Source organism: Musca vetustissima, unplaced genomic scaffold (assembly GCF_032173495.1).
Source record: "Musca vetustissima isolate MV318-11 ecotype Yass unplaced genomic scaffold, APGP_CSIRO_Mvet_v1 utg1530, whole genome shotgun sequence".
NCBI lineage: Eukaryota > Metazoa > Arthropoda > Insecta > Diptera > Muscidae > Musca > Musca vetustissima.
This window is the reverse complement of record NW_026877641.1, coordinates 184,100-200,710: the sequence shown is the minus strand read 5'-3', so window position 1 is coordinate 200,710 and position 16,611 is coordinate 184,100. Positions and strand designations below refer to the sequence as shown.

General features: G+C 32.6%; 1 protein-coding gene across 1 annotated transcript; it reads right to left on the bottom strand.

Moving 5' to 3' along the window:
- Positions 1-12,523: 12,523 nt before the first annotated feature.
- On the bottom strand, positions 12,524-16,347 carry LOC133322297 (angiotensin-converting enzyme-related protein-like). The gene is made up of 6 exons (XM_061531310.1): positions 16,276-16,347; positions 15,631-16,207; positions 14,546-15,258; positions 14,126-14,481; positions 13,884-14,056; positions 12,524-12,645 (listed from the first exon to the last, which is right to left on the bottom strand). The coding sequence occupies exons 1-6, from the start codon at positions 16,345-16,347 to the stop codon at positions 12,524-12,526; spliced, it is 2,013 nt and encodes a 670-aa protein (XP_061387294.1).
- Positions 16,348-16,611: the final 264 nt, after the last annotated feature.

The following is a 16,611-nucleotide window of genomic DNA, read 5'->3' as shown; positions in this document are numbered from 1 at the left end:
AAGAAACTGAAAATAGAAATTGGAAACAATTTTTAATTATTTTTTTGAATAACAAAATTTTCAAAATTATTACCAAGACTGCTACGACTTTCAAAAAATATTGAAATTTTGTACTTAAAATTTTTTAATTATTATATTTTTTAAATATATTTAAATTTTAGTTTTAAAAAAATATTTCAAAGTTAATTCAAAATAGTTTAAAAAAATCAAAATTTTTTGAAAAAAATCTAAATTTTTGAAAAAAAAAAATCTAAAATTTTTGTAAAAAAAATCTAAATTTTTGAAAAAAAAAAATTAAAATTTTTGTAAAAAAATCTAAATTTTTTGAAAAAAAAAATTCTAAAATTTTTGAAAACAAATCAAAATGTTGAATTTTTTTCAAAAAAAGTTTTTTTGCAACATTTTTTGAATAAAAATCTAAAATTTTTTGAAAAAAAATCTAAAATTTTTTGAAAAAATCAAAATTTTTTGAATAAAAAAAATCAAAATTTTTGGAATAAAAAAATTTAAAATTTGTAGAAAAAAAATTCAATTTTCTTGGAAAAGAATCCCAATTTTAAAAAAATCAATTTTTTTTGAAAAAAAATCTAAGTTAGAAAAAAAATTAAATTTTAATTTTCTTCCTTGTTTTGATTTTTTTTTTAAATATTTAAATTTAAATGTAAGATTTTTTTAATTTTTTGAAAAAAATCTAAATTTTTTGAAAAAAAAATTCTAAAATTTTTGAAAAAAAAATCTAAATTTTTTGAAAAAAAAAAACTCTAAAACTTTTGAAAACAAATCAAAATTAAGAATTTAAAAAAATTGCAACATTTTTTGAATAAAAATCTAAAATTTTTTGAAAAAAATTCAAATTTTTTTGAATAATTTTTTCAGAATTTTTAGAATAAAAAAATGCAATTTTCTTGGAAAAATACAAAAATTTTTGAAAAGAATCCAAATTAAAAAAATCAAAATTTTTTGAAAAAAAATCCAAATTAGAAAAAAAATTAAATTTTAATTTTCTTCCTTGTTTTGAATTTTTTTTTAATTTTTTTTTTCAAAAGATTTAATTTTTTGTAAATAATTCCTAAAAATGTTGTTGTAAATTTATGAAGCGCATGATTAAACGTGCGTACCTCCACGATTACGGAAAAGGAAAAGTGACCTTCTTAGCTTCAATTGATTTACAACTGGAGATGGAATATTGTTTTCTCCCCGATTAGATGCGGGGTATTTTCAGATTATTTTTTTCCTACCAGTTCCAGAATATCGTAAATCTTCGAACGATAACTACTTATTTATTGCCCGCCTCAAATTAAATTAACTAATCTTATCGCAGCGATATTGGGGGAAAACTCCCGGTCATAAACAAAAATGAACTACTGCTTAGAAGCCATTACAATTTATGGCCGTAGCAAAAATAATAACAACAACTAAAAAAATCACAACAAAAATATTTGAAATTGAAATCAATTTGGCAATTTTATTGCACTTATCGGGATGGGGAATTTATATGAGGCCCCAGACAATAGGGTGGGTAAAGAAATTATTGGAAGGTTTTTTGTCAACACCTGCCTTAATTTTTTTGGCATTCAAGGTTTTAATTTTGAAATTTTAAATAAAATATTGAACAATTATATTTTTAATTTTGACCCTGATTGCCAAAATTTTTTTGAACACCTGCCTCAATTTCCTTTTTGCATTCAAGGTTTAAAATTTTTAAAAACACTGTTATTAACTTCCTCCTCGGAAGCTTCGACTCTACTCTACTTCACTTTACATTTCGATGGGGCTTGTAATCAATTATTTTAGTCACGCATGCGTGTGAGTGTCTGTTGTGACCACATCAACGTGATTACAATAATTAATTGATGATAATTCTGAGCCAAAGGTATTTAGAATCGAAATGGAGATACGATAAATATCTTCATCGGCATAAGACTGAGAATGAGATGAGTTCAAGAACGTTTATTTTGAATAAAATGTCAGGTGACCAGAATTTTTGAAAAAAAAACAATTAAAATCCGCAACATGAAAAACTTCGAAAGCATATTTTTTAGGCACTCCTAACCTTGAAAGGCCTCTAGGAGTATTTTTAAAAAATTCAGCAACTTGAGAGACCACTAAAATGTGTATTTTTAAAATGTTGGTAACTCGAAGGACCATATTTTTCAAACATTCCTCACCTGGAGAGGCCTCTAGAAGTTTTTTTAGAAAATTCAGCAACTTAAGAGACCACAAAATATGTACTTTTAATAAGTTCGCAAGTCGAAGGACCATATTTTTTGAAGTATTCATCACCTTGAGAGACCTCTAGGAGTATTTTTAAAAAAATCAGCAACTTGAGAGACCACTAAAATATGTATTTTTAAAAAGTTCGCAAGTCGAAGGACCATATTTTTTTAAGCATTCATCACCTTGGGAGGCCTCTAGAAGTATTTTTTAAAAAAATCAGCGATTTGACATACCACTAAAATATGTATTTTTAAAAAGTTCGCAAATCGAAGTACCAGTTATATTTTTTTTCAAAGTTCGTAAATCGAAGGACCACATTGCATCCCGAAGATCCACAAAAAACATATTTTTTAAAAAGTTCGCAACCTGAGTAAAATATTTTTAAAAATACTTTACTTAGGAGAACTTAATTTTTTAAAAAATTCGTAAAAAATATTTTTTAAAAAATTCGCAAGTTTGTAACTCAAAGGACCACTAAAAATATGTTTTTAAAAATCCGCAAAAAATATAAAAAAATCCTCAACATCTGTGATTTAAAAAAAAATCCACATCCTGAGATACTCCTAAAACTGTTTTTTTTTTAAATTCTAATGTTGATAGACTGCTAAAAAAAAATTTTTAAAAAGTTCGCAGCTCGAAGTACCATAAAAATGTTTTATTTATAAGATCCTAACCTCCTGAGACATTTACAAATTATTTTCTTTAAAAATCTTCACCTTCAGAATCCTCATAATATTTTAAAAAAATCAACAACCTTCTCCTCCTCCTGAAAAAGATTAAATCCCCAACTTCTGATACCTTTAAAAAACATTTATTTAAAATCCTATCCTGCAGAGACCTTTACAAAATATTTGAGTAAAAATCCTAACCTGCAAAGACCTTTACAATATGTTTTATTAAAAATCCTAACCTGCAGAGACCACTACATTTTATTTTTTAATAATCCTAACCTACAGAGACCTCTACAAAATATTTTATTAAAAATCCTAACCTTCCGTGACCTTTACAAAGTATTTTATTAAAGATCCTAACCTTCGGAGACCTCTACAAGATGTTTAATTGCAAATCCTAACCTTCGGAGACCTCTACAAAATCTGTTCTTCAAAATCCTTACCTTCGGAGACCTCTACAAAATATGTTCATTAAAATCTTTACCTTCGGAGCCATCTACAATATATTTCATTAAAAATCCTAACCTTCACAGACCTCAACAAAATATTTTCTTTAAAATCCTTACCTTCGGAGTCATCTACAAAATATTTCACCAAAAATCCTAACCTTGAGATACCTCTACAAAATATGTTAATAAAAATCCTCACCTTCAGAGACTTCTATAAATTATTTTTTTTTTTAATCCTCGCCTTCCTAATCCTAACCTGTAGAGAATTCTACAATTTGTTTTCTTAAAAATCCTAACCTGCAGAGACCTCTAAATTTTATTTATTAATAATCCTACCCTACTGAGATCTCCGCAAAATATTTTATTAAAAATCCTCACCTTACGAGACCTCTACAAAGTAATTTATTAAAGATCCTAACCTTCGGAGACCTCTGCAAGATGTTTAATTACAAATCCTAACCTTCGGAGACCTCTACAAGATGTTTAATTACAAATCTTAACCTTCAGACCCCTCTACAAAATATGTTCTTTTAAATCCTTACATTCACAGACCTCTACAAAATATGTTCTTTAAAATCTTTACCTTCGGAGCCATCTACAATATATTTCATTATAAATCCTAACATTCACAGACCTCTACAAAATAGTTTCTTTAAAATCATTACCTTCAGAGTCATCTACAAAATATTTCACCAAAAATCCTAACCTTGAGATACCTCTAAAAAATATTTTAATAAAAATCCTCACCTTCAGAGACTTCTATAAGCTATTTTTTTTAATCCTCACCTTCAGATACCTCTACAAAGTATTTCATTAAAGATCCTGACCTGTAGAGTCGTTTACAAATTGTTTTATTAAAAATCCTAACCTGCAGAGACCTCTAAATTTTATTCATTAATAATCCTACCCTACTGAGATTTCTGCAAAATATTTTATTAAAAATCCTCACCTTCAGAGACCTCTACAAAGTAATTTATTAAAGATCCTAACATTCGAAGACCCCTGCAAGATGTTTAATTACAAATCCTAACATTCGGAGATCTTTACAAAATGTTTAATTACAAATCCTAACCTTCAGAGACCTCTACAAAATATGTTCTTTTAAATCCTTACATTCACAGACCTCTACAAAATATGTTCTTTAGAATCCTTACCTTCGGAGCCATCTTCAATATATTTCATTAAAAATCCTAACCTGCAGAGATCTCTACAAAATATTTTCTTTAAAATCCTTTCCTTCGGAGCCATCTACAAAATACCACACCAAAAATTCTAACCTAATATGTTAATAAAAATCCTCAACTTCAGAGAACTATTTTTTTTTATCCTCACCTTCAGATACCTCTACAAAGTATTTCATTAAAAATCCTAACCTGTATAGCCCTCTACAAAATATTTCATTAAAAATCCTAAACTGCAGATACCTTTACATTTCATTTTATTAAAAATCCTCACCTGCAGAACCCTCTAAATCATAATTTATTAAAAATCCTAACCTTCAGAGACCTCTACCAAATATTTGACTAAAAATCTTAACCTTCAGAGACCTCCACTAAATGTTTTATTAAAAGTCCTAACCTACAGATACCTCTACAAAATATTTCTGAAAAGGTCCTGGCCTTTTGAGACCTCTACAGAATTTTTTATTAAGAATCCTCACTTTCAGAAAAACCTACAACATATTTTATTAAGAATCCTAACCTGCAGAGACCTCTACAAACTATTTTATTAAAAATCCGAACCTCTGAGGACTCTGCAAAATTTTTTCCTTCAAAATCCCAACCTTCAGAGAAAATATTTTTTTCAGAAACCTCATTAATTTTTTTTAAATCCACTCCTTGGATATGGACCTTAAAAATGAATTTTTAAAAATCCAAAAAAAAATCGCCCACTGTGTCACCATATAAACAAATAAACTATTGGCGGTATTTAGGAGAATGCCTCCTCCACCAAAGTAAATGTCATCAAAACAAAAAATCCGCAACAAAATATTCATCAATTGTCAGAGCGATGTAATTATGTCAAAGATCACAGACACGCAAGCCATGCACACACTGACACACACATATACACAACCACACAATGTCTTTGATTAGAAAAAAAAACTGAGCTGAAGAAGCAGACGATTTTTTTCGTGATTTTTTTATTTGCAAGGCAAATTTATTTTTAAACTTGGCACAGAAAAAAAATTAATTAAATTATTTTTTTATTCAATATTTATTCTGATTTTATTTTTGTTATTGAATTACGATTTCCAAACATTGTCTACTATTTTTTTTTTCAAATGCGAAAAACTTGAAAACAAATTTTTAATTATAAATTCTATTTGGCAATTATCACACTTACGCTTGACCGCCTTCTAAACGAAACGACCGAACACAGAAATGGACGAACAAAAACAATACCCGAAACGTGTGCCCCACAGCTTGACACACAACAACGACTGAAACTTACAAATCAATACTCAGCTTTATATACAACAAATCAGGGCCCCCATTAAATTATCAGCAACAAAGAGAGAGAGAGAAAGCAAGATCAACAGATTGAGGGCTCCATTCGCTCTCCACGATAAGAATAACTAATAAAACTAATCCAAACAGCTACTGTTTGATAGTTAACTCTCACACTTATTGGGGATCATGGACTCTCACAATATCGTGGGAGAGTTATCTCTTTTAATGGCAATGTTCACGACACGCTCTGAAGATATGCCTGGGGAGAAGAAAATTTATTACAGGTAGTACGATTAATTAATTTGTGGATACAGTGGGTCAAATAAGCTCAAATTATTTTTTTCGATGCGCGGATTTTTTAAAAATTATGTTTAAAAGACCAACACATGGCGAGAATTTTTTAAAAATTATTTTTAAGGTCCCAACAAAGGGCATGGGTCCTAACATAAAACAAAAACATGAAGATGAGAATATTTCACAAATTAATTTTGTAGAGGTTTCTGCAGGTTAGGATCTTTAATAAAATATCTTGTAGAGGTCTCTACAGGTTGGGACTTTTAACAAAATATTTTGTAGAGGTCTCTGCAGGTTGGGATTATTAACATTAGCAGGTCAGGATTTTTAATAAAATCTTTTGTAAAGGTCACTGAAGGTAAGGATTTTTCAAAAAATAGTTTTTTAGAAGCCTCAAAAAGTTAGGATTTTTAATAGAAGTCTCTATTTGTAATAAAATTAATAATAGAGGTCTCTGATGGTGGAGATTTTTAGTAAAATTTTATTAAAAAATGTGTAGAGGTTTCTGAAGTTCAGGATTTTTAATAAAATACTTTATAGAGGTATCTGCAGTTTTAAATTATTAACAAAAACATGTGTAGAGGTCTTTGGAGGTTGGGATTTTAAACAAAATATATTGTAGAGGTCTCGGAAGGATAGGAGGTTTAATAAAAAATGTATAGAGGCCTCTGAAGTTTAGGATTCTTAATAAAATACGTTGTAGAGGTCTCTGAAGGTTAGAATTTTAATTAAAATATGTTTTAGAGGTCTCTGAAGGTTAGTATTTATAATAAAATACGTTGTAGAGGTCTCTGGAGGTTGGGATGTTTAATTAAATATTTTGTAGAGGTCTCTGAAGATTAGGATTTATAATAAAATACGTTGTAGACGTCTCTGCAGGTTAGGATTTTGATTAAAAAATATCTAGAGGTCTCTGCAGGTTAGGATTTTTAATAAAAACATGTGTAGAGGTCTCTTACGATTTTTTAATAACATACTTTGTAGAGGTCTCCGCAAGATATGATTTTTTAATAAAATGCGTTGCAGAGGTCTCAGAAGGTTAGGATTTTCAACAAAATAATTTGTAGAGGTTTCTGCAGGTTAGGATTTTGATTTTCAATAATGTGTAGAGGTTTCTGCAGGTTAAGATAAAAAAAAACCATGCGTTGAGGTCTTTAGAGGTTGGGATTTTAATTAAAAAAGTGTGTAGAGGTGAGGTTTTTTAATCAAATGTTTTTTGAGGTCTCTGCAGGTTAGGATGTTTAATAAAATTGTTAATAGAGGTCTCTACAGGTTAGTATTTTTAATAAAATATTTTGTAGAGGTATCTGCAGGTTGAGATTTTTAATAACATACATTGTAGAGGTCTCCGCAAGATAGGATTTTTTAATAAAATACGTTGCAGAGGTCTCTGAAGGTTAGGATTTTTAACAAAATACTTTGTAGAGGTTTCTGCAGGTTAGGATTTTAATTAAAAAATGTGTAGAGGTTTCTGTATGTGAGGATTTTGATTAGACAAATGTGTAGAGGTTTCTGCAGGTTAGGATTTTTAATAAAATATTTTGACGTTTCTGAAGCAGAGAATTTTACATATTTTTTTTGAGGTTTCTGCAGGTTAGGATTTCTAAAAAATGCTTTGTAGAGGTCTCTGCAGGTTAGGATTTTAATTAAATGTGTAGAGGTATCTGCAGGTTAAGATTTTTAATAAAACATGTGTAGAAGTCTTTAGAGATAAGGTTATAATTAAAAAAGTGTGTAGAGGTCTCTGAAGGTGAGATTTTTAATAAAATGTTTTGTAGAGGTCTCTGCAGGCTAGAATGTTTAATAAAATTGTTAATAGAGTTCTCTGAAGGTGAGAATTTAATAAAATTGTTAAAAGAAGTCTCTGAAGGTAAGGATTATTAATAGAGATCTCTCCAGGTTAGGATGTTTAATAAAATTGTTAATAGAGGTCTCTGCAGGTTAGGATTTTTAATAAAATGCACGAATCTGAGCACACACCAAATTTCGTGCTAATCGAAAAAATTATAGGCGCTTTGGTACACCATTTACATAAAATCGGACGAAACTATATATAGGATCTATATCTAAATCTGAAACGATTTTAACAAAACGATTTTAACTAAACGATTTTAACTTTTGTCCCAATCGGACAAATATTGGGAATTTGGTGCATCTTTTACATAAAATCGGGCGAAACTATATATGGGAGCTATATCTAAATCTGAACCGATTTTCTCCATTTTCAATAAGGTTCATCCTTGGCCCAAAAAAAATCCTCTCCTTATGGGATACCCTAAATTTTTTTTAAAAAAATCCACGCCTTGTGTGGACCCTTAGAAATATTTTTAAAAAAATCCAAGCCTCAGATAGCCCCTGAACAAATATTAAAAAACGATTCTCTGCTGTAGAACATTCCCAAATCCATTTGTTTTTCGAAAAATTTCCTCCCTGATTTCCTTAAGATTAGATGGGTATTATAAATATTTTAAATACTGACTGTATTCGTAACCACACATTTCCTATACCATTTCTATCGAAGTCCATTTATTATTATGATTTAATCGAATTCTTATCTTAGTGATTTCAGGAAAAAAAATAAAAATCTCTATTTTCAATTAATTATTTATGATCGCAATAATTTCGCGTGTGATATATTTCTAGAAAATTGAAATTTTGAAAGAATTAAAAGGGGGTATTCTGGGGAACTGCAAGTCATGCCTGCAAAATATATTTACAATTGTTGCTGATTCTTTGGATTTTGAAAATGAATTCAAAATTCCACACACACCCAAACTTTACTTTATCTAGTTCAAGGTTGGTAGACCAAAAAAAAAATCGCAAGAGTTTTAAATTTTTTATTACTTCTGAATATTCATTTATTCCTAGCCTGTTGATCTTGGGTGTTAATAGATTTTGTTTTCATTACTTCTGTTAGAATATTAAAAACAAAAATACAAACGGGTTTGAATTTCAAAATAAAAGAAGATTAAAAGGTCTATAAACCAAAAAAAAATCATTTGTTTTGGAAAGAGATTGAAGAAAGGTGGGCTTTAAAAGTCAAAACAAATTTGAAATGTAGAGCAGATTGGCATTAATTTTCTAAATCCGCAGGAGATTGTAAATTGTGTGTGAGAGTGTGTGTTGTTGTTGACATTTTGTTAGCCATCGGAGAAAGTTGTGGGTGAATGATTGAAACATAAATCTGGTAGCGGACAGGCAGACAGGCCATTAAAGCGGATTAATAAAATTGAAATGGCCAGTATGTTTACATGTTTGCAAACAGGGATAGATAGAAGAGATCTCTAAAAAAATGTGAAGACTATAAATAATTTTTAAGAGCTAATTTATGATACACTTAATTTAAAATACAATTAAATTCAAATTATAAAGATGTTTCGAAAAAAAAAGATTTTTAACTCAAATAATCTCCCGTTCAGCACTTCCATTATGCAAATGTCCCATAAAATTAATTTTTTTATCAGTATAATATTCAACATTTTCGTAAAGATATTTATTTCGATCGAATCACAAGTTCCTTTTTTTTAAATGAGTATTGATTAATAATAAAACAAATCTCCAATTGACATAATTCTGTATGTAAATTCCGCTTGTAAATAAGTATCCAGTTTATAACCAGTTTTCCGGAAGTGTAAAAATTGTGTATTTAATAAAAAACAAGAGCTTTTCACCTTAATTCAAAATGCTGTTGGCGTGAGCAGTTGTTGAACAGGAATGGGAGACTTCTGAAAATAAAAGAGGAACACAAATTTAAAATTAATAAATTTTGAAAATGATAAATAAAGAGCTAATAAAATAACAATGAAGATGGAAATTAATTTTGACATTAAAAAAATTCAATTTTTTTTTGAATTTGCGCCTATGTTAGAAGCCTAAAAATATTGTTTTTTTAACAATCCACGTCAATGTTAAGTTTTGAATTCCACTCTCTACCGGCTTGCTTTAGACCATATAACGATTTCTGTAGCCGTAGCACTTTATTTGGATTTTCTTTAGAGTTCGGCAATCTAGTTCACGTAGTGGATCGATCTTACTCGTTCCTTTTTTAAAAAGAAACTAATTCCTTTGCCCCATGTAGTTCCTTTACTTCATACAGTTCCTTTGCTTTTTATAGTTCCTTTGCTCCGTATAGTTCCTTTGCTCCATATAGTTCCTTTGCTCTATATGGTTCCTTTTCTCCATACAGTCCCTTTGCTCTTTATAGTTCCTTTGTTTTTTATAGTTTCTTTGCTCCAAATAGTTCCTTTGTTCCATATAGTTCCTTTACTCCATACAGTTCCTTTGCTCTTTATAGTTCCTTTGCTCCAAATAGTTCCTTTGCTCCATATAGTTCCTTTACTCCATACAGTTTCTTTGCTCTTTATAGTTCCTTTGCTCCAAATAGTTCCTTTGCTCCAAATAGTTTCTTTGCTCCATATAGTTCCTTTACTCCATACAGTTCCTTTGCTCTTTATAGTTCCTTTGCACCAAACAGTTCCGTTGCTCCATATAGTTCTTTTGCTCTTTATAGTTGCTTTACATTTCATAATTCCTTTGCTCCATATAGTTCCGACTCCTACATTGTTCCTTTGAATCTCTCTCTTTCTTCGTTCTTTTTGTTTTTTTTCGCTCACATAGTTCCGTGTTGAAAAAATAACGAGACCAGAATAAAGAACAATACCAAAAAGGAAAGAGATCAGAAAAAGGAACTATATTAATTAAAGTGTTGGAACTAGTTCCGATTGTTCCTTTCTCGGAATAGTTCCAATGAACTAGTTCGTTCCGGAACTACCCAACTCTAATTTGGTATACCTCACTACAGGTAAAAAGGTTTCCTTATATAGTTGACCATGTACCGTAGATTGCAACCTTTTGCAACAAGCCTTGCCTTATGACGAATAATTTTTCCTGTCTGATTCCATTTTAATGCGTATACCCATTTACATTTAATGACTTTCTGACCAATAGGTAAATCTTGCAATACCCACATATTATTTTCTTTTAACGACTTCAGCTGTTTCTCCATTGATTCTCTCCATAGATGACATAACTTGCTGGATAATGCTTCTTCATAACTTTGCGACACACTCTCCTCCACCACATTATTCAGCGATTTTGGCACTCTTCTTGGACGTCCAGGTCTTATGCTTCTAATAATTCGTGGCCTTCCAGGGCCGCGTCTATGTGCATCAACCTCTGACGATTGCTCCTCTTCAATCGGGGTAAACCCTCGCAATTCTTCCGTATCATAAAAACTATCTTCATCGGAGGGATTGTCTCCAGTTTCATTATTCATTGTGTTCTCACCTTCCATTGCTTATAGATTTTCGCCATTCTCATTAATTTCTATTTGTTTTTCTAGATCCGCTCTTATGTTCTCAACTCGTTTCTTATTGCTCTCACCATAATCAAAGGAAACAAATTCTTTGTCTTCATCATTAAATCCACCACCAGGCTTTTTGTTTTCATCGAATATGACATCATGTCGTTCCAGGGTCGCGTCTAGGTGTATCAACCTCTGACCATTGCTCCTCTTCAATCGGCGTAAACCCTCGCAATTCTTCCATATCATAAAAACTATCTTCATCTGAGGGGTTGTCTCCAGTTTCATTATTTATTGTGTTCTCACCTTGCATTTCTTGTAGATTTTCGCCATTCTCATTAATGTCCAATGTTCTTCTAGATTCTATCTTATGTTCTCAACAGGTTTCTTATTTCTTATACCATAATCAAAGTAAACGAATTCTTTGTCTTCGTCATTAAATCTACCACCAGGCTTTTTGTTTTCATCGAATATGACATCACGTCGTTCTACAACTTTTTGAGTTATGCTGTCATACAATCTATACGCCTTTGCCACTAAATAAGGCTATAACCTTTCTCTTAAAATTTGCCTTTTCTATTTTTATTCAGTGCCACTGCCTGACATCCAAATACTTTAAGGTGGTTAACTTTGGGTTTTCGACTACTCCATACTTCATATGGTGTCATTCCATCCATTGTCCTTGTTGGGCAACGATTTCTTATATAAACTGCGGTCGCCACTGCTTATGCCCCGAAATTTTTATTCAAACCAGAATCTATCAATAAGCACCTTGGCATTTCCACTATCGTTCGATTTGCGTATTCTGCTACTCCATTTTATTGGGGAAGTATAAGGGACTGTTGGCTGGTGTATGATTTCATTTTCTTCCAAATATTTATTAAATTTTTTGCTAATATATTCCCTACCGTTATCACTTCTTAGGATTTTTATAACATTACCCGTCTGGTGATCCACCATGCTACTGAAAATGTTGAATTTATCGAACACCTCACTTTTCTGCTTCATAAAATAGATAAAAATGCGTCTAGACTTGTGATCGATAAAAGTGACAAAATATTTCGAACCACCCAGGGATTCCACATCAATCGGTCCGCACACGTCCGAATGTATCAAGTCCAATACTTCCATACATTTCTATTCATCATGTTTAGGAAACGGTGTCACATGAATCTTTTCAGCCATGCATGTCTTACAGGGATCTACAACCAACGAATCACTCAATTTCATACCACTCACCATGTCTTTTTCTGATAGATCTTTCAAAGTTTGGTAATTGAGATGATCATACCTCTGGTGCCATAATTTAATATCACCAGTCGCTGGGCAAAATTTTCCTTTAGGTTCCATGGCTTCAAAACCAAAAAAATTGGTCTGTTTTATGGCTTTCAACACAACTTTTCCTCCGTCTTTCACAACTGCGCCTTTACTATCAAATTTTACTATGCAGCCGTTTTCAATTAATTTTGATATAGATATAAAATTCCGGAGCATACAAGTCATCTTTGAATCTGATATTTAATCCATTTACATAAACTGACACACAATTCCTTTTCCATTAGCCGTAATTGATTTCTCCGCTGCCATCATAATAATTTCTTCACACTTATCAAATGTGATGAAAAACTTACGGTGAGCTCATATGGCACGTGGTTCCAATATCAATTATCCACTTTAAATCATTTTTCTCTTTTTTTACCAACGCCACCATAGAGTAGGTTTTATGATCTCCATTTCTCATTTTGCATTTATTCGCATAGTGCCCTTTCTTAAAACACGTGAAAAAATTTGCCATCGTTTACTCTTCTGTACTACATTGCCCCAAACGCCTCTTGACCTGCTGTAGCTTCATCACCTTTCGCTTGATTCCTTCGATCATACTCTTCCAATAGCTTTACTTTCAAAGCGGAAAAGCGGTAACTTGTTTCGATTGCGACGACGAAGTTTTCGTACTCTTTTTTCCAAACTAGACAAATGGATTATTACTATGAGCTCCTCCTGAATTTCGATTCCAACGTCCAACAGTTTTTCTGTTATTTCGGTGAAATCATATAAATAATCGGTCATGGTCTTATAATCCGAGAAATGCACGTTTAGCAGCTTTTTGTACAGGGTCAATTTTTCCTACGCTTCTCTAATTTAGTTGAGACGTCTTAAGACTCAACGCAATGGTTGCCAAAGCCTTCTCGTCATCAGATTCCCATTCTAAAATCCTTCTCACATTGACCATTTACGTTTTCCAAACACCCGCTATGGATCAGCACACTTCTTATATGGGACTATATGGACATGGAGTGACCCATGTCTCATAATTTTTCTCGTCCAATTTCTGAATTTGGTACGAAGACGTACTCATTTTGATGGATAAAAAAATTTTTTAAAAAATCTACGCCATGTGTAGATGCTTAAAAAATTATTTTAAAAATCTACGTCTTGTGTAGATGCTTAAAAAAAGTATATTTTTTAAATCCACGTCTCAGTTGTCTCTTTTACTTACTATCAGTAAGACCCCATCCAACGGGAACATTTTGTTTACGATTTTCCTCCTTAAGCCATACACGCAATGGTTCAAAATACTCCAACAAAGCCGAAGGATCCATGGTACTATCACCGGTAAATTCCTTGAGGACCTCAGTCCAGTGGCGTGAGGCTCCAGCAGATAAAAAGCGGCTGGAATAGGCAAAGAAAAAAAGAATATTACACCTGAAGCCTATTCCAACTTTACCCCCAAATACTTACCTAAATGCACTACCCGCCTCCTTGCTCTTATAAATATCACAATTATCCAAAGTCTTCTCCCGATCACCCTTTACATATTGCCCAGCCTTGGTGCACATTGCCTTATGGAACTGGAATTGGAAAATATGGGCAGCAAAGTAACGTAAATATTCTACATCAGCCGAGACATGATATTTGGCGGGTGGATCGAAATCACTATCATTACGATAGACGGGAGGTTCAATACCCGTGTACTCGGAACGCATTTGCCAAAAGGCACAATTCCAATTGTGTTCATCGATTTCATTGCGGAATACGGCATAACGATATTTGTCCATGGTATAGGCAAAGGGTAGGAAGACGATTTTCTTAAGGGACTGCAAAGAAAAAATTGCATTATAAATAGAATTTCTAACCTCAAAAAATTCGATATTTACCCACCGTTCTAAACAATTCATTAATGCGGCTCTCCTCATCCAGTTCCGTTTCGGGAGATAGTCCTATGGTATTTAAATGTTTAGCCGATGACACGGACAGGGCAATGACATCACCCACAGCCTCATGGAACCCTGGATTGGGAGCACCTCTAAACACCGTTGGTTGCTTTTCATATTGTAAATAATATTGAATATGACCCAGCTCATGATGTACCACATACAAATAGTGGGTATCCACTTCGGTACACATTTTAATGCGTACATCACTATCCTGAAAGAAATCCCATGCTGAGGCATGACACACAATGGTACGATCTGCGGGTTTCTCAATGACACTTAAATTCCAAAATGATTGAGGGAGGGCGCTCATGCCGAGCGACTTGAAAAATTCATCACCCAATTCAAATAATTTCTCAACGGTATATTTTTGTTTCTTCATCTCTGAGGTGACATCGACGAATTCCTTATTCGGATAAGGTTTGAGTAGATCAATAATTTCATCCCATTGTTGACCCCACATATTACCCAATAGATGCATGGGTAAATTGCCATTGGGTGAAACCACCTCCTTGCCATAATGTTGAGATAAACGTTGACGTACATAGCCATGCAACTCGCGGTAGAGGGGCAGAATTGCCTGGTAGACACTATCGAGATTTTTTTCAAATTCAGGATCTTCATACATGTGAATCCAATATTCAGCGGCGGAGGTAAAGTCTGGAAAGGAGAGAAAAATAATATCAATCAAATATTGGTCCTGGGAAAAATTATTTAAGGGATCTACTCTTTTTTTCGTCCTTGAAAAAATTATTTAAGGGATCTACTCTTTTCTTCGTCCTTGAAAAAATTATTTAAGGGATCTACTCCTTGTATTGGTCCCCGAAAATATGATTTAAAAAATCCACGCCTTGTTGTGGTCCCCGAAAATATGATTTAAAAATGCCACGCCTTGTTATTTAAAAATCCACACCACACACCACCCTTTGAAAAATATTCATTTAAAAATTGGACCCTGTGCTGGACCTTTGTTTGTTCATTCTTATCATTTTTCGTTTTGGAGATAAGTATTGAAAATTATTTCCAACTTACTATTCAGCTTAGCTGCCTTGTTGCTCAATTCCACATACTTGGCAAAATTATCTCGCATGGGGGTTCCGGCCTTATCATACCATTCCTTCCAGTAATGAGCCAGCTCTTTAGGATCACGACTTTTCGAAAGCCGTTCCTGTACATGGGGCTCCAGCGTCAAACTACAATCCTTAGGATCCTTATAGGAACACACCTTCGTACTGGCATAATTCGATTGCATGCTACTAACAGCATTCAGCAGAACATTCAGATCTTCGGGACTTAAAATTTCCGCACCAATTTCACCAGCATATTCTGCCAACCGCTTAAGGCATGGATCACTTAGATCCCTATAATGCTTCTGTCGCACCAACTGGGCTGCCTTGAGATTCTCCACAGCATTACGGGCACTAACCGCTATCATATTTAAGCGATTCTCTTCGGTCACATTGGTGTTGTATTCCCAGGCGGCCAAAAATTCTTCACGGCGACGTTGTCGCAAAAGTTCACCTTCCCGCTGGAAGAATTCCCTGACTTCAGGAAAATCACCCGAACAGGTGTCAGGCGTCGTCGAATCGGCCTTGACAAGGTCAAATAGCTATAACACAACAATGAAACAAATATCAAATTAATTCCATATTGATTCAAAGTCAAAAAAAAACTTACCATGGACCCCGTGAGACAAAGGGTAATAAACCCTCCTAACCACATTACCGGCAAACCCCTGTTGGACTTCATTTTCCCAACTGAAACATCTGCTGCAGATGAAGCCTAAATTTAAACTGAATTCTGTTTCAAGATTGAATCGAAAACTTATTTGAAGTCGAAATTCTGCCTCGTTTAGCCTGTTCCTTATCTTTGGAATACCTTTTTGCTGATCTTTGCAAAAAAATCCCAATTTCTTATCAGAGGTTTGTTTCAGGCGGCAGACTAAAAACAAAATAATTTAAACAAAAACAAACAAAGGTGACAACAAACCCCATTGCATTGCCAAGAGACTAG